The sequence below is a fragment of the Muscardinus avellanarius genome (assembly GCF_963383645.1).
Source record: "Muscardinus avellanarius genome assembly, chromosome: 3".
Lineage (NCBI taxonomy): Eukaryota > Metazoa > Chordata > Mammalia > Rodentia > Gliridae > Muscardinus > Muscardinus avellanarius.
This window is the reverse complement of record NC_137788.1, coordinates 29934338-29958867: the sequence shown is the minus strand read 5'-3', so window position 1 is coordinate 29958867 and position 24530 is coordinate 29934338. Positions and strand designations below refer to the sequence as shown.

Below are 24530 nucleotides of genomic sequence, written 5' to 3'. Positions count from 1 at the left end.
GGAGGCTTGGGGAAGATTTTAGGGCCTGGGGGACCTGCCCGGCCTGGCTTGAGAACAGCCCTGCTACCCTTTTTGAGCCGAGATTTCGAAGTGGATGCCTGTCTTGCCAGAAATGCTGTTCTCACCAGAATGCCCTCCCCCCCTCACTGGACATGGCCCTGTCCAGTACCAAGCAAAACCCTTCCCCAAGGCCTGCCCCCACGTGCCTCGGAGAGGCCAAGCGTCTCCTCCAGGCAGCCAAGACCCCCTCTTTCCTTGCTCCCCACTGGGGAGGCAACCGTGTTTCCCAGAGTGTGAGCTGCCCCACCCCCCAAAAAAGCTGACTCACTGTGAGTGACCTTGGGCAAGTTCTCAAACCTCCTCGTGCCTCAGTTTCCCCATCTGGAAAAAATGGGGCCACCTCTTGCCAGCAGTAGCAGGGCTGCCCACGCCCCTCCTTCCCCACTCCCCATCCAGCACTAGGGCGCCTTGTGCCTCTGCCTCAGTGGGCCTGTGGAGCCCGCCTGAGCCCAGCACTTACTCCCTGAGCACCCAGCTCTGCCTCTTGCTCAGCCGTCCAGCCGCTGAGAGCCAGGGTATGGTGCTGTGGGGGGAGGGGCTCTTTTCTATATTTATTTGATAAGGAAAATTCTCCTTAGGGAGCAGAACTGCAGTGGGCCTGGGCCCCCAGCCTGTGACTCCTCCAGGGAGGCTCTGAGGCCCGCTCGGGCCAGCCTGGCCCTGGGCCGGCTTTCCAGGTGTGATCTGCTCCTCCTTTTCAAAGCAATATCCTCAGGTCTGCAAAGCCCTGGTAGACAGACTGGTTCCTCCCAAGGTCAACTCATGTGTCTGGTTACATTTCTGGCAAAACAAATGAGAGGAGATTGGGTCTGCCCTCACTGGTCACACACTGAGAGAAGTCCTGTTGTAAAGAAACAAAACAAAATGGAAAAAGTCACAAAAAAGTTTGTATAAAGACATATTTTTGTACTACATGGGGACTCTTCCTGCATGTCAGCAATAAAACTTCCTGATCTGGAGCCCCGTGGCCTGTGGTGTCCGCCATTCTTGCCCTACCCTGCGCCTCTATCTCTGGTCCCCACCCTGCCCCATCCCAGCTAAGCAGGTCTCACAGCCCAGCCCTGCCACCAGGCGCACCCCACCCCCAGCCAGCAGGTGGCTCCCAGCCTCTCCTGAACACAGCAACCCAGAGCCTCCCCGTTTCTGCCTCCAGATAAGTGCGCAGTAGAAGCTGCTTGCTTGGCTTGACCCAGCCCTGACCTGCTCCAGCAAGGAGGCTCCAGAGCCGCGGTAGCTGGGGAGTGTGGCCCGTCTCTGCCAATCCCTGTGTGCGGTGGGCGAGCCTTGCCAGAGACTGCGCGTGTGCACATGCCTAGCCAGGAGCAGGGCCAGGCCAGGCCTTTTCCTGCACCACCCTCCCTCCATAGGAAGCCCAGGGGGTTCCTTCCTTCCTTGCTTCCTTCCTTCCTTTGCCTAAGTTTAGACTGCAGATAGATTGTATGTCCTGAGCAATGACGCTAGAGGTAGGATAGCCCTTTCCCAGCACTCTCAGGCCCAGCACAAAAGGAGCACATCCCTACAGCTGGACCAGCCTCTTCTAGGCAGACAGCAGATGCAAGAGGGCCTAGCACCTCCCTAAGACATAAGAAGGTCCTGGTTCTCTGCTGCTGCTCCAGGACAGGCCCCCAACCCTAGCCCCGGGACCCTTTGTCTACCCAACAACCCACACCTGCCCCAGCAGCCCAGGCATCTTTACAGCTTTGCCGTTACCCTCAGCTCCTACCCTGTCCTGGTTACACTGCCAGAAGGTGCCTTTGCCCCGGGCCACCGCAACCACTCTAGCCCTGCCAGCCACTGTCCCTGGACCTGGGCCCAGTCACAGACCCTCCCTGTTCTTTGACTCCTTCAGCCTCTGTGCGATGTCCAGCTATCTCCTAAGACAGCAAGTTTTAGGCCGGCAGGAACTTTGTTTTGCTCACCCTGTGTCCTCAGCACTTGGAACGAGGCCGGTCACACAGCTGGTACACAGAACTGCTGGTTTATTGATTGGAACTGGCATTGCTCATCCTTCCCAGGTAACCATTGGGAGCCCTGGGAAGGAAGAAAAGGAAAGTACAGGGAAGGGGGTGTGATCGCCGTAATCAGCAGCCTCCTCCAGAGAGGCCACACAGCTGAGAGGCGCCCAGCCCTCTGCCGCCTGGTCTCCAGTGTTCTCAGGAGAGCAGTTTTAGAAGGAAGCCAGGTGTGCCAGGCATGGTGGCGCACACTTGTAATCCCAGAATTTAGGAGGTTGAGACAGGAGGACTGCAGGTTCCCGGCCATACTCAGCTACTTAGGCCTTCTACAACTTAGTGAGAACCTGTCTTAAAGAATAAGCCAGGCATGGTTGCCTACGCTTGTAATGGGAGGCGGAGACAGGAGGATCACGCTGATTCGAAGACAGTCTTGCTGGCTTAAGAGACCCTGTTTCCAAATAAAAAAATATAAAATAGGTCTGGGAGTATAGCCTGGAGGTAGAAGGGCTTCCAGGAACCCCAGTACCACCAAAACAGAAAGAAGGAAAGAAAAGAAGAAAGAAGAAGGAAGGAAGGAAGGAAGGATGGATAAAATAAAGAATAAGAAATAAGGCTGGTGAGGGAAGGAATGGGTAGGGAATTGGGAAAGGGGTAAATGAGTAATGTGTGGATGTATACCGGACCATCTTAAAGATGTATGACTACGGCCAGGCGTGGTGGTGCACACTTGTAATCCCCGCGCTTGGGAGGCGGAGACAAGAGGATCACGCAGGTTCGAAGCCAGCCTTGCTGACTTAGGAGACCCTGTTTCCAAATTAAAAAATAGGTCTGGGAGTGTAGCCCAGAAGTAGAAGGGTTTCCAGGAACCCCAGTACCACCAAAAAAAAAAAAAAAAAAAGTATGACTACAATGCACCAATTAAAAATAAAAAATAGGGCTGGGGGTGTAGCTTGGAGATAGCTGGGTTCAATCCCCAGTACTGGAAAGAAAAAAAAAAAAGATAAAAAGGAAGCCAGATGTGCTATGAGCTGTCTGAATGGGAAGACTGAGCTCGAGAGTCCAAAGAGTTGGTCTGCATCCTCCCATGTTCCGCTCTTTTCTCCGTCTCTCCCATCTCTACCTTGGTCTGACCACGTCTCACGGCCCCGTTTTACCCCAGGCCCCCACTCTTCCCCTCCATAATCCAGGTACCTGTTGGCAGCCAAAGTGAGCCTTCTGCCAGGTGGTGGCGCACGCTTATAATCCAGTACTTGAGAGCCTGAGACAGGAAGATCAAGAGGTTCAATGCCAGCGTCAGCTACTTAGTGAGGCCCTCTGCCACTTAGTGAGATCCTGTTTCAAAATTAAAAATAGGAGCCAGGCGTGGTGGCGCACGCTTGTAATCCCCGTGCTTGGGAGGCTGAGACAGGAGGATCGCACAGGTTTGAAGCCAGCCTCAGCTACTTAGTAAGGCTCTCAGCAACTTGGCGAGACCCTGTTTCCAAATAAAATATAAAAAATAGGTCTGGGAGTGTAGTCTGAAGGTAGAAAGCCCCTGAGTTCCACCCCCAGTAGCACAAAAAAAAAAAAAAATAGAATGCCCCAGGTTCAATCCCCCAACACTGCAAAAGAAATATAAAAGGGAATATAGCCCACAGGTAGGATGCCCCGGGTTCAATCCCCCAACACTGCAAAAGAAATATAAAAGGGAATAGCACACAGGTAGGATGCCCCGGGTTCAATCCCCCAACACTGCAAAAGAAATATAAAAGGGAATAGCCCACAGGTAGGATGCCCCGGGTTCAATCCCCCAACACTGCAAAAGAAATATAAAAGGGAATAGCCCACAGGTAGGATGCCCCGGGTTCAATCCCCCAGTGAATCCCCAAGAATCTAATCCACTTCACCCATAAACACTAAAGACTTAGGTATGCATAATATATGGGGAAATTTGTACTTTTGTCTTTTTTTCTTTGTGTTGGGGATTGAACCTAGGCACATTCTACCTCCTAGCCACACCCCCAGCCCTATTTATTTTGAAGCAGGCAGGGTTTCACTAGATTCATGAGTATCTCACTACTTGCTGAGGCTGTCCTCGAACCTACGATCTTCCTGTCTCAGCCTCCCAAGGATTGCAGATGTGCCCCACCACACCTGGCACACCCCCAGCCCATTTAAAATTTTATTTATATTTATTTTTTTGGTGGTACTGGGGTTCCTGGAAACCCTTCTACCTCAGGGCTACACTCCCAGACACCTATTTTTTATATTTTTATTTAGAAACTGGGTCTCTTAAGCTAGCAAAGCTGGCTTTGAACCTGCGCGATCCTCCTGTCTCTGCCTCCCAAGCGTGGGGATTACAACCGTGCGCCACCACGCCCGGCCCATTTTTTATTTTTAATCTCAAGTATTGGTTGCAGGCATGTAGCATTACATAGGCCCAGCAAAGAGTTCATTGCTTCATACATCAACACTACTGCGATAGTCCAGAATCCATCGGCACACACAGGTGTCACCTTCCCGGCAAGATCCGCTTCACAAATATATTACTTTTTTTTTTTTTTTGGTGGTACTGGGGTTCCTGGAAGCCCTTCTACCTCCGGGCTACACTCCCAGACCCATTTTTACATTTTTTTAAATTTGGAAACAGGTCTCCTAAGCCAGCGCACGTGGCTGGCTTTGAACCTGCGCGATCCTCCTGTCTCTGCCTCCCAAGCGGGATTACAAGCGTGCGCCACCACGCCCGGCTATATTACTTTTTATTCATGTCATAGGACAAAAAAAATCTACATTTTTAATTAGATGAGAAGGTTACATCAGAAATGAACTTTGTTTCAGGAGGGTGAGCAACAGGAGGCATTGTGAGAAGCAGCTTTGGGGCTGGTGGGTGGCAAATGTGACCTAGAGCTGCCCGTGGGAACTGTCCTTGCACAGGCAAGTTCAAATCCAGGCCCATGTGACCACAGAGGACACCGCGCTGAGCCTCACTCCTCCTCTGCCCGATGATGCTACAACCAACCACACGGGAACGCCGGGTACCAGGAAGGCCCCAAACCCTAGGCAGAGTCCTCACTGAGCAAACTGTCCCAGTACCCTCCCCCAGCAGTGTCCTGGGAGCTGGGGTGCAGAGACACACAGAGGCCCTGAGGGAGTTCCCTTCTTGCTCCATCCAAGTCCCCGGCCTGGCCGCAGGGGAGGAAGCAGGCTCCCTCTGAAGCTCCACGTTGCCCCTACAGATGCCAGCACCAACGGTCCCTCCCAGCCTCTCTGGAGCTCTCAGGCCCCTGAGCCCGTCCTTCCTATGTCCTATGAGGAGCACTGTCAGGGGAGGAAGTGCCTTCCAAGGTGACAAATTCCTAGTCCCCTATGCAGTAAGAGGGCAGAGGCAGCCAGCCAGTGGGCAGACCGACTGGACATGGTGCAAGCCTATAGTCCTAGTACTTGGGAGGCTGAGACAAGAGGATGGAAGGTTTTTTCCAGCCAGCCTCAGCAATGCAGTGAGACTCTCAGCAACCTAGTAAGGCCTCATTTCAAAACAAAAGATTATAAAAGGGCTGCAAGCTAGGTGTGGTGTGGTGGTACATGCCTGTAATTTCAGTTCCTAAGAGGCTGAGACAGGAAGATTGTAGGTTCAAGGACAACCTCAGCAAGATGTGAGACTCTAAGCCCGGCGTGCTTGTAATCCCCGCGCTTGGGAGGCTGAGACAGGAGGATCATGCAGGTTCGAAGCCAGCCTCAGCTACTTAGTGAGGCTTTCAGCAACTCAGTGAGACCCTGTTTCCAAATAAATATAAAATAGGCCTGGGAGTGTAGCCTGGAGGTAGAAAGCCCCTGGGTTCCATCCCCAGTACCACAAGAAAAAAAAAAAAAAGGAAAAAAAAAAAAAAAAAAGAAGTGAGATTCTTATCAACCTACTGAGACCCTGTTTACAAAGTATGGTGTGAAGCCGGGTGTGTAGTGGCTCACACTTGTAATCCCAGCATTTGAGAGGCTGAGACAGGAGGATCATAGTTCAAGGACAGCCTCAGCTACTTAGTGAGGCTCTTTGCAACTGAGTCTGTTTCAAAATAAAAAAAAAAAAAAAAATAGGACTAGGAGTATAGTAGCTCAGAGGTAGAATGCCCCTAGGTTCCATTCATTGCAAGTACAAAAAAAAAAAAGGCATGGTGGTATATGTTTGTAATCCCAAAACATGGGAGGCTGAGACAGAATCACAGGTTCTCAGACAGACTCAGCTGCTTACTGAGGCCCTCTGCAATTTAGTGAGATCTTGTTTCAAAATAAAGAATAAAACCAGGCATGGTGCTGCACGCTTGTAATCCCCGCGCTTGGGAGGTGGAGACGAGGATCATGTAGCCAGCCGCGCTGGCTTAAGAGACCCAGTTTCCAAATTTAAAAAGTACAAAAATAGGTCTGGGAGTGTAGCCCGGAAGTAGAAGGGTTTCCAGGAACCCCAGTACCACCAAAAATAAAATAAAATAAAGAATAAAGTCAGGCATGGTGGCACACGCTTGTAATCCCAGCATTTGGGAGGCTAAGACCGGAGGATCGCGGTTCACAGACAGCCTCAGCTACTTAGTGAGGCCCTTTGCAACTCAGTGAGACCCAGTTTCAAAATAAAGAATAAAAAATAGGGTAGAGGGTGTAGTTCAGAGGTCAAATGCCCCTGGGTTCCATCCTCAGACCCGCAAAAGAAAAAAAAAAAGTATATAAAATAGGACTGTGGGTGTAGCTCAGAGGTAGAATGCCCCTGGGTTCAATCCCCAGTACTACAATAACAACAACAATAATAATAATATAAAGAATGGAATGGGGTTGGGAGTGTAGCTCAGAGATAGAATGCCCTTGGGCGGTTCTATCCCCAGTACTGCAAAAATAATAATAATAAAGTAAGGAACCAGGCGTGGTGGTACACGCTTGTAATCAGCATTCGGGAGGCTGAGACAGGAAGATTGAGGTTTGTGACAGCCTCAGCTACTTAGTGAGGCCCTCTGCAACTTAGTTTCAAAATAAAGAATAAAAAATAGGGCTGGGGGTGCAGCTCGAAGGTAGAATTCCCCTGGTTTCCATCCCGAGTACTGCAAAAATAATAATAAATAATAATAGTAATAAAAGCAAAAATAAAATACAGCTGGGGTGTAGCTTAGTGGTAGGATGTCTCTGGATCCAATCTCCAGCACCAAAAAAATAAAATAGGGCTAAGAGTATAGCTTGGAGGTAGAGAGCCCTTAGGTTTAATTCCTACCAAAAAAAAAAAAAAAAGGCTGGCAGGCTGCAGATAAATCCTGGGCAGACAGTGGAGGCAGCAGGGGGAGATTAGCACATGCACTGCCAGGCAGGATGCTAGCCAGCCAGGCAGGTGACAGACATGCAGAGATCCCAGCCAGGAGGCCAAAGCAGGTGGCTTGGTAGATAGATGCGGCAGAGCAGACAGGTGGTCATGATCGCGGTCATGATTAGCAAAGAGCAGGGCCTCAAGTAGCAGCCATCCGCTTCTGAGAAACTCCCAGGGCATTGCTGCCCTTGTGCCCCAGCGCCTGGCTTGTTCTGGGAAGCCTCTCTCTACAGGGGCCAGCAACCTGGTTCCAGCATGGCCACCTGTTTCCCCGGAGCTGAGTCACACCTGACCCCCCACCACCACTCTCAGTACACTCCAAGCCCGACACAGACGCACCTTTGCCTATGGGAAGATACCCAAAAACAGCTCGACAGAGTGCGCCCCCAACCTCACACACCGAGCGCCCACGGGGCAACATGCAGGCAGGCCCTCAGGGAACACAGACACCCCTCCAGGCACACAGTTATCCAAGCACAGCCGCCGCCCACACCAACGCTCACAAGGATGGAGGGCATTAATTAATATGTCAACAAGCTTGAGCCTTGGACAGCCGAGACCTGGAGGAGGAGTTTGCAAACAGAGACTGTCTAGGTGAGGGAGAATCAGGAAGAGCCAGGAAGTGTCCAGCTGCATCAGGTAAAGATGAGGCTGCCGGGTGTGATGGCGCACAGGTGTGATGGAGCACACTCGTAATCCCAGTACTTGGGAGGCTGAGACAGGAGGATCACAGGTTTGTTACCAGCCTCAGTTACTTAGTGAGACCCTCCATAACTTAATGAGACCATTTCTTTTTTTTTTTTTTTTTGGTGGTACTGGGGGTGGAACCCAGAGGCTTTCTACCTCCAGGCTATACTCCCAGACCTTTTTTATATTTTATTTGGAAACAGGGTCTCACTAAATTGCTGAAAGCCTCACTAAGTAGCTGAGGCTGGCTTCGAACCCGTGCGATCCTCCTGTCTCAGCCTCCCAAGCGCGGGGATTACAAGCATGCGCTACCACGCCCGGCTGAGACGGTTTCAAAATAAAGAATAAAACAGGGCTGGGAGTGTAGCTAGAATGCCCCTGGGTTTAATCCCCAGTGCCACAAAAAAAAAAGAAAAAGAAAAAGTCAACACACTCCCAGCCACACAGTAGCCACCGATAAATGTGGAGGGAGGGTGGGGGCAGATCATGGCCTCATCTTTTTTTTTTTTTTTTTTCCTTCTTTCTTGCAAGTACTGGGAATAGAACTCAGGGGCATTCTACCTCTGAGCTACACCCCCAGCCCTATATTTTATTCTTTATTTTGAAACAGGATCTCACTAAGTTGCAGAGGACCTAAGTGGCTGATGCTGTCCATGAACCACGAACCTTCTGTGTCAGCCTCCCAAATGCTGAGATTACAAGCGTGCGCCACCACGCCCCCGGCAGCCTCATCTTTACCTAACACAGCTGATCACTTCCTGGCTCTTCCCAGTGTTCCCTATTCTCAACGGTCTCCCTTTACAACTCCTCCTTGGGTCTTAGCAGTCCAAGGCTCAAGCTTTATTTTGGTGCTGAGGATTGAAGCTAGGGGCTTTCTACCTCTGAGCTACACCCCCAGTCCTTTATTTTACTTTGAAATAGGGCCTCCCTAAATTGCTGAGGGTCTAAGTTGCTGCAGCTGGCCTCAAACTTGTGATCCTCCTGTCTCAGCCTCACAAGCACTGGCTTGTGCCAGGGCCACTGGCTCTAAAGCCCCACTTCTAGGAAAGGTTAGGCACACCGCTCGTTCAGGTCTGGTGGGTAAGGGCTGTATGGACTTACAAGCAGGCACACCCCCCACAGATACACAGGAGCAGCATTCTGCTAGACAGATGTCTACACAGATGTGGACAGTAACACCTCACCCTGCTCTCCGGTGACAAGATGGGAGTTGGCCTGGCCCCTGCCCCACCTGAATCTGCCCTCTACTTGAACCCAGTCTCAGGACAGGCTGTGTGGGGGTCTGTGGCTCTGCACAGAGGGGGTCGCTGGCCAGCAGGCTCAGGCAGCGCCTTCAGCTATGTCTGCAATTTCCTCTCCCCCTTCCCTCCCTCCTCCTCCTAAGGCTCCCGCCAAGAAGGCCTCCCCCTCACCCCAGCTCAGGCACCAGGAGGGGAAGGGGGGCAGAAGGGAAGAAACCCTCAGCTGCATACAGATCTGAGAACACATCACCAGCCCAGGCAGAGCCCAGGTGGGAAGGCTGGTGTGTGCCTGGGCAGGTTTGTGGGGGAGGCGCTCCCACAGGGCTGGGAGCAGAGGGGCCTGAGCTCCGCTCCCAGGCAGAGGCCCCATGCAGGGTCTGCAAGCCTGGCCCCGGCCAGCTCTGCCCAGAGCCCAACAATCATTAACCCTGGTGACCGGACCAGAGCTCCCAGCTGGACACACGCCTGGGCTCTGGGGAGGAGCTTAGAACCCCTTCCTTCCCAGGGCATTTGAGAGACTGGGGTGGGGGGGTGCCGCTGCCTCTGCAGGGACCCGGGAGGGTTTGGGAGGAGGGGCGGTCTTTCCCAATGAGAGAGCCTGGCCGATCTGAGAGGGGAAGCAAGGTACAGGGAAATTGTTCAGAGCCTGAGCTCTAGGGTCAGAGAGCTGTGGGTTCAAATCCTGACGGTCTCAAAAAGTTACTCAGTCTCTCCATGACTCAGTTTACCTGTGAAGTGGGGACAAGGATGCCCACTTTATAGGGTTGTTAGAGTTCAGTGAAGGAACACATAAAGGAGTTCCCCATTGCCTACCACTGAAACAGAAACGTGAAGCATAATGTCAGCCCGGCGTGATGGTGTGTGCCCAGTAATCCCAGTACTTGGGAGGCTGAGACAGGAGGAGCGCAGCTGGATCTAGCGACAGCCTTAGCGACTTAGTGGGACCCTTAGGAACTTAGACCATTTCAAAATAAAAAGGGCTGGGAGTGTAGCCCCGAGGCAGAACGCCCCTGGGTGCAGTCCCCGGGACCAAATAATGATAACAACAACAATGTCATCGTTGTCGTTAGCAGGGGTCCGGGGGCGGGCCCCCGCCAGAGGCCTCCCCAGCGGCTTCCTGTGCGGGAGCAGACGGCCGCCCCCCTCTCCCCCTTCCTCTCCAGGCGCCCTTCCTCCCGCCTCCCCCGCGCCCCGCCCCGCCCCGCCCCTCTCCTCGGAGGAAACTTTCCGCCGCTGGTCCAGCGGCCCGTGTCCGGCCAGCGCTGCCGCTGCCGGGAGCCGAGCCGGGCGGGGCGGCCCAGACCGAACAGGACGTGGCGGGAGCGGCCGGGCCAGGGTGTATGCAGCCGCCGACCGCCAGGACCGGGAAGCGGGGCGCCGACGGTGAGTGAGCCGGGCCTCCGGGCCCCCGCGGGCGGCCGGCGCATGGGGGAGGGAGGCTTCCCCTCCCGGAGCCGCTTCTACGGTGCATCCCGCCCGGGAGAGATCGGGCCTCATTTGGGGACCCCACATGGGGGCGGAGTTTCCTGCGATCCACTCTGCAGCTCCCCAGGATGGAGGGGCGTCGGCGCCCAAAGGAAGGATTCGCCCTTACAGGGCCCAGGTCTGCAACGAAGTTAGGGGACTGCTCTCTCCAGGGTGGAACCTGGGGCTGCTCCTCCGGAGAAAGGAGCTGCCCGGGAAGCCAGCGGGTCGCGGTGAGCTCCGAGCTGGGGAGAAGGAGCTGACCTTGCTGACCTCACAGGCTGACAGGGGAGCCGCCCCCACCCCCGAGCAGCATGGATGCCCCCCGAAGGGACATGGAGCTGCTGAGCAACAGTCTGGCGGCCTACGCACACATCCGCGGTGAGGGCTGGCGGTGACGCGCCTGGGGACTCGGGACCCTTCCCTGCCCACACTGCCCCATCGCCCCCCACCTCCGCGCCCAGCCGTGACAACCCTCCCCTAGCCCGCCACCTACTCCCGGCGTCCCCGTCCTCACGGGCCTGCTGCCCGCTCCCTGCTGCCCTTCAAATAGGATTTATGGTCCTTGCCCCACATCTAGAAGTTGGGGTTCCCCCGAAATAGAAGGACTCGCATCCCTGGGCCCTTCCCTGACCTCTGCCCTCTCCTCCCAGCGAACCCTGAGAGCTTTGGTCTCTACTTCGTTCTGGGCGTCTGCTTTGGCCTGCTGCTGACCCTGTGCCTACTGGTCATCAGCATCTCCTGCGCGCCCCGCCCGCGGCCTCGGGGCCCCGCGCCACGCCGGGACCCCCGCAGCAGCGCCCTGGAGCCCGAGGAGGAGGACGAGGACGACGAGGAGGAGGACACGGTGACGCGGCTGGGCCCCGACGACACGCTGCCGGGCCCCGAGCTGTCCGCGGAGCCCGACGGACCGCTCAGCGTCAATGTCTTCACCTCGGCGGAGGAGCTGGAGCGCGCGCAGCGGCTGGAGGAGCGCGAGCGGATTCTGCGGGAGATCTGGCGCACCGGGCAGCCGGACCTGCTGGGCACCGGCACGCTGGGGCGCAGCCCCACGGCCACAGGCACGCTGGGCCGCATGCACTATTACTGACTCCCAGCCCCGCTGCGCAGGGCTCCGAGGACTGGACACGCAGCTGAGCCCAGAGCTGCCCAAAGGCCTTCGGGCTGCCACCCCAATCCCCCTGGTGCTAACGGGCATGGGCGCTGCCTTCTGAGAGGCTGCCTTTCCGGGGGTAGGGGGGATGCAAGATCCCCACCTTCTCGAAATGGTAACTAGGTGAAGTGACCAATGAAAGCCGCATCCTCGTGACTCGGTCTCTCCCTCTGTCCCCCCTCCCTGTCCCCACGGTCCCGGGCTGAGACCCACGCGGGCTCCTTTACCAGGATGCACCACCTTGGCCCACCGACCCCACACACGCGTTCCTGCCGACTTAGACTAAAGAAAGCCCCGGCACACGCCCTTCCCTCCCCCATCCCATACCGAACAAGCACCAAATTCCTCACTCAAATGCATTCCTCACCTGCAGATTGCAGATGCCTGGGCGCACTTCGCCATTACCCAGACCCAGACGCACCCAACACTGTAAACTAACACACACCCCCCACAGCCTGGGGACCCAACCTTGACGCAAAAGTGCTTGGTGCTGTGCGACCGCGCGAGCCAGGGCGGGCGATGGAGTCCAGTCTGGACGCCTGGGCCAAAGGTGCGTTCGAGTGGCAGGAGGCCCTCTGCATTGAGGCCACGGGGGAGGGGTGGGGGCCCAAGACAGGCTGCAGGGCTGACCCCATGCACAGCTGGATTGTGGAATCCGAGCCCCTGGGGCAGAGCCCGACCTGCAGCCCCTCTGCCCTCCTCCTGGTCTCGTCCAGCACGGGGCTGGCCTCCACAGGAGACTCCCCGCCCCCCGCCATCCGGTGGATAAAAATAGCCACGCAGGCCTTGGGAACGTAATGGGAGCCACATGTTGGCCAGATGTGCCCGGGAGAGACCGCTAGGAATGCGGAGGGCCCGAGCGCACCGCGCAGGCCCCGCCCAGGACGGACCAGGCCGGCTCTGCGCGTCCAGAGCAGTTTACTTTCTCGCTTTTCCCAAAACTGTGCGTAAGGACCGGGTGGCCTGAGGCAGACGGCCCTCTAAGTCTGGCCGCAGGCCTCCGAGCCCCGTCCTCACTGCGTCTGCGTCTGCGCGTGTTTGGTGCCCAGCGTCGGGGACTTCTGGGTCTTCCGCAGCAGCTGAGCCTAGACCGGAGAGGGCGTCAGGGCCGGGCCCCGGCCTTCGCCCCCCCCCCCCCGCCCCCAGCCCGGTCCCCAAGCCACCCACCTCCAGCAACTGGCGCTTCTCCCTCTCGCTCTTCAGTTCCTCCCAGACCTCAGTCATCTTCCCTCTGCGGACAGACCCGAGGACCAGGTGAGGGGCTGGCAAAGCCCTCCCCTTCCTCCCCACACCTCCGAGCCCCCCACACTTACTCCATCTGCAGCCCCAGCAGCTCCAGCGCCCTCTTTAGAGACTCCACCTCATCCTTTAGCATCTTCGTGTCCACTTCATCCTTGCCTTCCGAGTTCTGCGAGTCCAAGGCGTGGAAGGTAGGCGTTTCTTGGGGGTCTGGAGTCCGCTTGACAGCGGGCTGGGTTTGGACAGGGTCGACCTCTTGTGAGAGCACCTGCTCTTGGGGAGCGACCTCTTTGGGAGGCAACTCCTTTGGGGACACTTCCTTTTCCAGGGGGGGCTCTTCTTGGGGGGGCACTCCCTCTCTTGAGGTATGCTCATCCCTCACAGATGCCCCCTCTGGCAGGGTCGGCGCCTCTTCATGGGGGAGGGCCTTTTCAAGGGCAGAGGTAGACTGGCTGGACTTGGATTCATCCTGGAGCAGGGAGCTGTCCTGATGCATGTCACAGAGGCATCTCTCGGAGGAGTGAGACTGCAGGGGGCGCTCCATTGGGGATTGAGCCTCCAGGGCCATAAGGGACCTGGCCCGCTGCAGGTCCTCCTCAGGAGAAAACCGAGTGTGGTCTCCAGGGTAGAGCTCATCTTCAGAAAGCACCTGCTCTGGGGTCAAGACATTTTCTAGAGGGGGCACTATTTTGGAGTCAAGGGCTTCATCCTTAGGTGGGACTTCTAGGGCAGGGGGCTCCTCCACAGATAAGACCTTCTCTAGACTGGAGGCTTTGTTGGTATTTGGTGTCTTCTTGGGAGCAGGGACTTTGTCCAGAGCTAGACTCTTCTCTGCGCTGGGGGCCTTATCTGGAGTCGCTATCTTCTCTGGGCTGGTGGTCTTGTTCAGAGTTGGGGTTCTGTTCACAAGGGGGGGCTTTGCCAGGCTGCTCTGCTCTTCGCCCTGTGGTGATGGTGGTGAGGTCTCAGCTAAGAGCTGGGTTCCTTGGAGGGTGGGGTGTGGTCCCCTGGGTCTGGGCTTCATCATTCTTGGACATCACACCTCTGTCCAGTATCCTCCCCTCCCATGTCTCCAGCCCCTTACCTGACTGGCTGCAGCTGCAGGGCGCTGGCGGGAAACCTGGGTTTTGGATCGTTTTCTGCCATATTGTCCTGGACCCCCACTGGGGAAGCTGCCATTGGAGCCTATGAGAGCAGACGCTCAAGAGCCAGCCTCCTCTGATCCCTGGTCTCCCCCACCTTTGCCCCTCAGCCCAACCACCTACCCTGTCCCCTAGGACTCCCCCTACTGGTGGAAGCCTTACCTGAGTCTCGGGAGGGGCGCTTCTGACTGTCCCCACCAGGTGTCCTGGAACATAGCCAGATGGGGCCCTGAAGCCAGGCCCTCCATCCCCTTCTCCACCCCCACCTCCACCTGTTCCTTACTTGGCTTTGCTGGGCCCAGTGGGAGCATTCACCATCTTCCTGACATTTGAGAGGGATGTTTTAGGCACCAATTTTTTTGGTTCCTTAGGAGCTGGGAGGAGAGAGAGGAACAAAGCAATTGCTCATCAGCTCTGGTCCACCTAGCAGGGGCTGGTCCAACCTTGCGCTGTGTGTGGGAGGCTGTACAAGGGATGGGTCGACTCTAGCTCGGAAGCTAACCACGCTTGTGCCACCGGGGCTTAGGGAATCGTGGGAGCACTCCAAAGGGGCACCAGCTGCCGGGGAAGTGGCTCCATATCCTGCCTGTTTCTATCCACTCCTCTAAGACCCACCCCTGCTTGGTCCAGACCATGGCTGTGGGCCATGGCAAAAACCTTCCCCTCCCAATCTACCCTTAAACATCATTTTTTAAATATATTTTTTGTGAGTATTTTGAAACAGGGTCTCACTAAGTTGCGGAGAGCCCAAGTAGCTGATCCTCCTAGCTCAGCCTCCCAAGTACTGGGATTACTGGTGTGCACCATCATGTCCAGCTAAACTTCATTTTTTTTTTTTTTTTTGGTGGATCTGGGGATGGAACCAAGGGGCATTCGACCTCCAAGCTACACCCCAGCCCTATTTTTTATTCTTTATTTTGAAACAGGGTCTCAATGAGTTACAGAGGCCTCACTAAGTAGCTGAGGCTGTCCGTGAACCGCGATCCTCCTGTCTCAGCCTCCTAAATGCTGGGACTGGGATTACGAGCGTGCGCCACAACACCCAGCTAAACTTCATAGTTCCTATCTCACTCCCTAAGAATTCTCACCCAGGTTTAGAGGTTTAATTATCACCAATCAGCCAGTGGCCCCCCAATTTCCCTCTCTAGCCTCTTCTTCCTCCCTGAACTCTGGATTCATGTCCAGCTGTCTTATAAATATCCCATTTGGGGGCTGGAGACCTTTGAGCGGTAGAGCACTTGTCTCATATGTGCAAAGCCCTGGGTTCAATCCCAGGACCCCCTAACGCACGCAAACAAAATCCCACTTGGAGAGCCACTGGGGTCCCACACTTGATACCCAAAGCCAAGCTCTTGCTTTCCACTTTTTTTTTTTTTTTTTTTTTTTTGCGGATCTGGGGATGGAACCCTGGGGCATTCAACCTACGAGCTACACCCCCAGCCCTATTTTTTATTCTTTATTTTGAAACTGGGTCTCACTAAGTTGCGGAGGGCCTCACTAAGGAGCTGAGGCTGTCCGCGAACCGCGATCCTCCTGAATGCTGGGATTACAAGCGTGCGCCACCAACATCGGCTTCCTTTCTAATGTCCCCCTTCCCAGTGTCCCTCATCTTACCCATTTTACCCGCTTGCTCAGATGAGGACTGAGGAGTGACCCTTGACTCTTTTTACTTCCTCATGCCCGTACTTTCAAACCCTCAGCAAGTCTTGTCTGCTCTGCCATCAGAACACATCCTGCGGGCCGAGGGTGGAGCTCAGCGTGGGGCACTTGGGAGCCTTGGTTCTTTGGTTCTATCGTCCCCAGCACCATCACAGAAAAACCAGAGTATCCTGAATCCAGCCACTTGTCACCACCTCCTCCGCTAAGCGTTAGGCATAAAAGCCCAACACACAGAAACGGCCAAAATGTCCATCCATCAGGGAATGCATCAAGTTGGTGCATTTGTACAATGACATATCCTTTTTTTCTTTTGTGGTACTGGGGCTGGAACCCAGGGGTCCTCTACTTTCGGGCTACACCCTCAAAGTGAAGACTTTATATTTTATTTGGGAACAGGGTCTCACTAAGTAGCTGAGGCTGGCTTCAAACCTGTGCAATCCTCCTATCTCAGCCTCCCAAGTACTGGGAGTGTGTGCCACCATGTATTCTTAAGCAATAAAAAGGAAGTAAAATACATGCTACAAGATGATGAACCCTGAAAACATACAAAGTGAAAGAGGCCCATTCCTAAAGGCCATATATCATATGATTTCACATATAAGAAATGTAAATAAATCTAAGATAAAGTAGATTATAGTGGTTGACCAGGGCTGGTGGGGAGAATAGCGAAATTGGAGGGTGAAGGCTAAATGGTAGAGTTTCTTTTAGGAATGATGAAAATGTTCTAAAATTCTGGTGATTTTACACAGTTATGAGTATATTAAATATTGAACTATAAATACATGAATTTATAGTATGTGGGTTATATTTAAATAAAACTGTTACAAAAATAGAAGAGATGGTAGGCCAGATTTGGGCCATAGACTGTGTGTGTGTGTGTGTGTGTGTGTGTGTGTGTGTGTGTGTGTGTTTGTTACTGGGTATTGAACCCAGGGACATTCTACCTCTGAGCTATACCCTCTGCTTTATTTTTCTCTCCTCAAACAAGGTTTCACCAAGTTGTGGAGGGCCTGGCTAAATTGCTGAGGCTGGCTATGAACATGCAATCCTCCTGTCTCAGCCTCCCAAGTACTGAGATTATAAACATATGCCACCACTCCCAGCTTCTGAGTATTTTCCTAAAATTTTTATTGGTGCACTGTACATGATAGTGAGATTTACAGCAATACATTCATAATTGTACATACACATCATCTGATCTGTTACTTTACTCATCTCCTTCCAGTATTCTACTGCACACACCAGGTTTTATTGACTCCTGGTTTAAATACCCTAATTAAAAGACAGAGACTAACTGGGTGTGGTGGTGCACACCTATAATCCCAGTACTTGGGAGCTGAGGCAGGAGGGTTACATGTTCAAGGACAGCGTCAGCAAGCAGACTGTGTAAACCTAGTGAGACCCTGTTTACAAACAAACAAACACTGGGCTGGGTTGTAGCCCAGAGGTAGAATGCCTCTGGGTTACACACACACACACACACACACACACACACACACACACACACACACAAGCAAACAGGGCTGGGGCTGTGTAGCTCAGAGGTAGATGCTCCTGACTTCAATCCCCAATACCACACACACAAATAAAAGGCAGAGATTGTCAGACTAAATTAGAAAAACAAGATCCAGCCAGGCTCCTTGGTTCATACCTGTAATCCCAGGATTTAGGAGGCTGAGACAGGAGGGTTAGAGGCTAGAGGCCAGCCTCAGCAATTTAGTGAGACTCTGTTTCAAAATAAAAAGGTCCAGGGGTATAGTATGGAGGTAGAATGTCCCTGGGTTCAATCTACAGCACCAAAAAAAAAAAAAAAAAAAGAAAAGAAAAAGAAAAACAAGATTCAAATTATGTGTTGTAGGAACCGGGTGTGGTGCCGCACGCTTGTAATCCCAGCATTTGGGAGACTGAGACCGGAGGATCGCGGTTCACAGACAGCCTTAGCTACCTAGTGAGGCCCTCTGCAACTCAGGGAGACCCTATTTCAAAATAAAGAATAAAAATAGGGCTGAGTGTGTAGCTTGGATAGAATGCTGCTAGGTTCCACCCCCAGTACCGCAAAAGAAAAAAAAAAATATGTGCTGTATCTAACAGATTCAAAGATTAAGATAGGTTGAGAGTAAAAGGTAAAAAAAAAAAAAAAAAAAAAAGATATACCACACAAATAGTATCCATAAAAGCCGGCCGTGGTGGTGCACACTTGTAATCCTCAGCATGTAGGAGGCTGAGACCGGAGGATCGCGGTTCACAGACAGCCTCAGCTACTTAGTGAGGCCCTCTGCAACTCAGGGAGATCCTGTTTCAAAATGAAGAATGAAAAATAGGGCTGCAAAAAAAAATTTTGAAAAAGTAGAGCTGGGGGTATAGTTTGGAGGTAGAGCACCCCTGGGCTCCATCCCCAGTACCAAAAAAAAAAAAAGCTTTTGAAAGGAAAAATAAACCGTTCAGCAATTACAGTTGGAGATTTTGTTCAGGAGGAAGGTAAGACTTTAATCTAGACTTGTAACTGGGTATGATGGTACCCACCTATAATCTCACTATTTGGGGGACAGCGTCAGCAAGTAGTCAGACTCTCCTCAAACTACTAAAACCTTGTTTCAAAATAAAAATAAAATACTGGGCTGGGGGCTCTGTATGGTGGTACACGCTTGTAATCCCAGTTCTTGGGAGGCTGAGACTCTTGGGAGTACTTGGAAGGCTGGCACAGACCTGCAATCGACCTGTCTCAAGCACAAGTGTATGCTCCCATACTGGTTCCTATTTTATTTTATTTTTTTGCGGTACTGGGGATGAAACCCAAGGGCATTCTACCTCCAAACTACATCTTATTATTTTATTACTTTTTATTCTTTATTTTGAAACAGGGCCTAAGTAGCTGAGGCTGTCTGCAAACCGTGATCCTCCTATTTCAGTCTCCCAAATGCTGGGATCACAAGCGTGTGGCACCACACCCAGCTTTTTTTTTTTTTTAATTCTTTATTTTAAAACAAGTTCTCACTAAATTGCAGATGGCTTCACTAAATAGCTGAGGCTGTCTGGGAACTACAATCCTTTTGTCTCGGCCTCCCAAGTACTGGGATTACAAGCGTGCTGGGATTACAAGCGTGCGCCACCACCCCTGGCTTTTATTCATTGTTTGTTTGTTTGTTTGTTTAGTGGTACTGGGGATGAAACCTAGGGACATTCTACCTCCAAGCTATACCCCTAGCCCTATTTTTTATTCTTCATTTTGAAACAGGGTCTCACTAGAGGGCCTCACAAGTTGCTGAGGCTGGCTTCCAACCTGTGATCCTCCTGTCTCAGTCTCCCAAGTACTGGGATTACAAGTGTGCATCACTATGCCTGGCTTTTTTTTTTTTTTTTTTTTTTTTAATTTTGAGACAGGGTTTTGCTAAGTTGCCCAGGCTGGCCTTGAACTTGCAATCTTTCTAATTCAGCCTCCTGAGTCACTGGGATTACAGGTATGAGCCACTGCAACCTCAACACCCATTCTTTATAAAAATCTTACATAGAAGCAGGGCATGGTGGCACACACCTGTAATTCCAGTACTTGGGAGGCTGAGATAGGAGGATTACAGATTGGAGGACAGCCTCAGGAAGCAGGGGGATTCTCATCAACCTAGCAAGGCCCTGTTTCAAAATAAAAATAAAATAGGGCTGGAGGTGCAGCTTGGAGTAGAATGCCTCTATGTTCAATCCCCAGTGCCAAAAAAGTAAAATAAAAAATAAAAAGACTAGGAGTGTAGCTCAAAGGCAGAACACTCCTGGGATCAACTGCCAGGTATCAAAACAATAACAACGCCGGGCATGGTGGCGCACGCTTGTAATCCCCACGTTTGGGAGGCGGAGACAGGAGGATCCCACTGGTTCAGAGCCAGGCTCGCTGGCTTAAGATAAGCTGTTTCCACATAAAAAGTTAAAAAATAGGTCTGGGAGTGTAGCCTGTGGGAGTGTATCCCGGAGGTAGAAGGGCTTCCAGGAACCCCAGTACCACCAAAAAATAATAACAACAACAAATCCTGTGTAGAAATAAATGGCAAAAAGGTATCCACAAAGATCTAAACAACAAAATAAAATTAAATTTAAAAAATAATTAAGGGGAGTGGCGAGTTGGCCCGGGCCACCTTCCCTCCTCACACCATTTTGGCATGGGACTGTAACTATTTTCTGTATTTCTATCTTTTCAATAAACTTCTTTAAATCTTCAAAAAACAATTAAAAACCTACAGCTGAGCATGGTGGCACATCCTTGTAATCCCAGCATTTGAGAAGCTGAGACAGGAGGATCTTGGTTCTTGGACAGCCTCAGCTACTTAGTGAGCCCCTCTGCAACTTAGTGAAACCATGTTCCCAAGTAAAGAAAAAAAAAAGGGACTGGGGGTGTAGCTCAGAGGTAGAATGCCCCTGGGTTGCACCCCCAGGACCGCAAAAAACAAAAATAAACAAAATAACTAAACAAATGTAATTGTTGGAGAGGAAAATTTGAAGCACTCCACTTAAAATCAGGACCATAAAGCTGGACATGGTGGCACAGTAATCCCAGTACTTGGGAGGTTGAGACAGGAAGATCGCAGGTTGGAGGACAGCCTCAGCAAGCAGGGAGACTCTCATCAACCTAGCCAGACCCTGTTTCAAAATAAAAATAAAATAGGGCTGGAGGTGTAGCTCAGAGGTAGAATGCCCCAGGGCTCAATCCCCAGTATCACAATAAATAAACAGATAGGGCTGGGGGTGTCATTCGGAAGTAGAAGGTCTCTGGGTTCTATCCCCAGACCCCCCCCACACACAAACACATGTACACACACAAAAGGGAATTACAAACATGAAATTCAAGAGAGTGGTTACCTTAGGGGGGGGTGTAGTAGAACAGAAGAGAAAAAAAGCACACAGAATATTCACAGTGGGTGCTTCTTATTAAGTTTTATAACATACTTGTTTTGTGTATTTGGGGCATGTGGCAAATATTGCACTTGAAGATAAAAAAGACTGACAGGCAGACACATTCTGAGCTATTCACTGACATATGAACACACACAGTTTCATGGACTCCAACACACACAGGTCCATCCACAGTGACTGATAGAAATTAACACGTGAGCACATACGAACTGATCCACACACTGACTCCTCTACAGCCCCTACTAGGATCTTACTCACGGCGGGAGCTCTCAAAGGGTGTATGAACCACTGGGGGGCAGCATGTTATGAGCAGTAGATCGGCAGGCCTCCCAGAGCGCCCCAACCCAGGATCCACAGGCACCCACCTGATTCCCAACACTCCAATTTCCGTGGGACCAGCTTCTTGATCTAGGCAGAGAAGAAATATCAAAGAGGAGTCCCCACGTGTGTAGGTCCACCCACATTTAGGAGTAACCCTCCAGCTGGGCCTAAGGAGTGCCATACCCGTGTGTGTGTGTGTGTGTGTGTGTGTGTGTGTGTGTGTGTGTGTGTGTGTGTGTGTGTTTTGTACTGGGGATGGAACCCAAGGACTTTCTACCTCCGGGTTACACTCCCAGACCTATTTTATATTTTTATTTGGAAACAGGGTCTCACTAAGTTGCTGAGAGCCTCACTAAGTAGCTGAGGCTGGCTTCAAGGCTGGGCAATCCTCCTGTCTACCTCTCAAGCACTGGGATTACAAGCGTGTACCACCACGCCTGGGGCTGTGTGTGTGTTTGAGGGGGAGAACCAAGGATTGAACTCAGGGCAGTATACCTCAGAGCTACATCCTGACCTGTTTTATTTTTTGTTTGGAAACAGTCTTGCTAGGATGCTGAGAGACTTGAAACTTTACTGAGGCTGTCCTCAAACCTATTATCCTCCCGTCTTGGCCTCCCAAGTATTGGAATTACAGGTATGTGTACCAGGTATGTGCCCAGCCCCCCCACCCACTGTTGTTTTTTGTTTGTTTTTTGCGGGTCTGGGGATGGAACCCAGGGGCATTCTACCTCCAAGCTACACCCCTTGCCCAATTTTTTATCCTTTATTTTGAAACCGGGTCTCACTGAGTTGCAGAGGGCCTCACTAAGTAGCTGAGGCTGTCCGCAAACTGCGATCCTCCAGGTCTCAGCCTCTGGAATGCTGGGATTACAAGCGTGCGCCAGCACGGCCCCCCCCCCCCCACTGTTTTTAGGAAGCCCCATGCCCCTCTGTATCTGGTGAGTGCCATGACTCCCAGTTCTCCACATAGCCTGCCGCCTGGTGTCGGGCTCCATACTCACTGGGGGTGGTGGGAGCACGAAGTTGTCTGGAAAAACTCCTCTTCTGCCTTGGCATTCTCCTTCCCACCAGCCCTTATCCTCTGTGGTCTGGGAGAGAAATGTACTGGTAGGAAGGTGCACAGCTCCCGCAGCCCTTTTCCTGGATTCTGTGCCTTCTTGCCCCTCCCTGCCCTGGACCTCCCCCTCCCTCTCACACCTTCCGCAGGACTTTCACCACATCCCCTCTCCGCAGTGCCAACTCGTCTGGGGCCTCAGGCTGGTAGTCGAACAGGACCCTGTAGGTCTCAGGGGGAGACACTGAGAGAGGGTCAGTCTACTGTAGACTGACACCCCCCTCGGTCAGTACTCCCCCTCCATCAACCAAGTTGGTACCCCCTCCTCCCCAGCCAGAGTGGCTGGGGAGTAGGGGGGACCTCTGGCTGGGTGCTCACCTGTCTGCAAGTAGTCGGGAGGGCTGTCATAGGTCAGGCTGCTCAGCTAGTGAGGGCAGAGAGGAAGATGAGCCTCCCACCACCTCAAGAGGAACCCTCACCTCTACGCCCACTCTGACCCTTCCTTACCTTGGGAGGTCGCTGGAGACCGGAGTTGCCTGAAGGCATGTCTGAGTTGCCAAGGCCTGGGGGAAGGGGGGCAGTGAGTTAGGGAGGTGACAATTCACTTAGGTCATGGGAAGGGATCAGAGGGTCGGCCGCAGGGTCAGGATGTGTGGATCACACGCTCAAGTCACATGGAGGGGTCATTGGAGATTGCAGTCTGGTCCCGGGGTCCAGGTCTCACTTGGGGGCCCACTGTCCAGCAACTCCACAAAGTTGGATGGGAAGGCTCCCAGCTGCCCGTTCTTCTTCCCCAGCCACCAGCCGTCCTCAATCTGGGGAGGGGGGAGGACGCAGGGGCATCTGGTTCTGCCCCAAAGGTCTCTAGAAATCTTACATCCTCGGCTGTGCTGAGAACCCACTCCTCTCCTGCTCCCTGGCCTCCCCATCTCTGCGCCCCTCACCATTCCCATCGTGCCCCCCACTTCACCCAACTCCCATTTTCATTTTTATTTACTTTATCTTCATCCAACCTGCAATTCTCCCGTCTCAGCCTCCCGCGTGCTGGGATTACAGACGTGCACCACCACGCCCGGTTTCCAACCCCCCTTATTCATGAGACACTCACTCCATTATCCCCCAGACCCTCTCATCCCTTCATCCTCTCACCTCCTTTATCATTTCCACAATCTCCCCAGCTTGCAGCTTCAGCTCGTCCGCCTGCTCCGGACTGTAGCTGAAGTTCACTCTGCACCATCTTTGAGGGCCCCGAGATTTGGCAAGGTGACCTGAGTAGGATAACAGGCAGACAGCTTGAGAAGCGGCTCGAGCACTCCCTTTAGTAACTTTAGGCCCCGCCCTTGAGCGAGCATTGTACTTAAGAGCCAATCACAGGCCACAATTCGGCCCGTGGCGCCTCCTATGACCGCGCCCATCGCCACGCCCCCGCCGGCTGCGCGCTCACCTCGGCTGCGCGCGCAGCGTGGTCTCGGCGCCTGCCCCGCGCCCCGCAGGGCCTCGGGAATCTCCTGCGAGAAAGCGCCGGAGTAAGAGCTCTTAGCTCCTGGGCGGAGCACGCTAGGAGCTCCCCAGCCCGCTCGCTGCTCGGCCTCACCTGCACCAGGCGCTTGGGGAAGAAGCCACGGCGGCCTTCCAGCTCTCCGCGCAGCCATCCCTTTGCCGGACCCTCGCGCACCTGCCGGATGATGTCTCCAGGCGCCATACTCAGTTCGCCCTCCTTCTGTGCGCGGTATCCAGCCAGAGCCAGGACCTCTGCGAGCGGAGGACCGGGAGGAGGCGCGGGTCAGAAGGCCCAGTTGGGGCAGGCAAGTCCTGGAGCGCCCCACCCCCACCCCCGACAAACCCGTTTGGAAGACAGCGGGAGAGAGGGGTGGTGGTGGTGAACTTTAACCTTCCACACGGTTGTACAGAGGAGCCACCCCAAACCCTCCGCACATACCCATGGCTTCCGGGGTGCCCTCCAGAGCCAGGCGGGTCCTGCTGGCGGTGAAGGACTGGGCTCTGTTAGGGTGGGACGGACTTCTAGACTGTGCAGCCAAAGAGGCGGAGACGCGAGCCATAGGTTGGCCTCCAGGTGCTGGGAGTGGGCGTGGGAGGGGGCGGCCCGGACCAGCAGGTTCGGTCCAACCCACGGTAGAGTACAGGGTCTCCGGCCTGTGCAGGGGTTCCTGCTCCCTCTGCGCTCTTCCCTGCCCAGGAGAATTTGAGACTAGGTGCCTCTCCACTTGCCCCAGCCTTGGCAGGTTGGCCCCCATCCACCATTTCACTCAGCCTCCCCCGGCCCATCCTCTTTTGGCTCACAAGCTTTTAGCCCCAGGGAAAGAGGTGGGGAGAGGCACATGCCA

The 24530-nt window shown here is 53.3% G+C and overlaps 2 protein-coding genes across 2 annotated transcripts; one reads left to right on the top strand and one right to left on the bottom strand.

Moving 5' to 3' along the window:
• Positions 1-11020: 11020 nt before the first annotated feature.
• Positions 11021-11811, top strand: EVA1B (eva-1 homolog B; the record flags this gene model as incomplete). The annotated part of the gene is made up of 2 exons (XM_080692151.1): positions 11021-11102; positions 11375-11811. The coding sequence occupies exons 1-2, from the start codon at positions 11036-11038 to the stop codon at positions 11809-11811; spliced, it is 504 nt and encodes a 167-aa protein (XP_080548277.1). The 5' UTR covers positions 11021-11035.
• Positions 11812-14534: 2723 nt separating this feature from the next.
• SH3D21 (SH3 domain containing 21) lies at positions 14535-24245 on the bottom strand (the record flags this gene model as incomplete). The annotated part of the gene is made up of 11 exons (XM_080691383.1): positions 14535-14629; positions 21176-21218; positions 22133-22219; positions 22329-22429; positions 22564-22609; positions 22693-22748; positions 22910-23000; positions 23335-23453; positions 23630-23693; positions 23780-23937; positions 24125-24245. 11 exons carry the CDS (start codon positions 24243-24245, stop codon positions 14535-14537), a joined length of 981 nt encoding a protein of 326 aa, XP_080547509.1.
• Between the last annotated feature and the right edge of the window lie 285 nt (positions 24246-24530).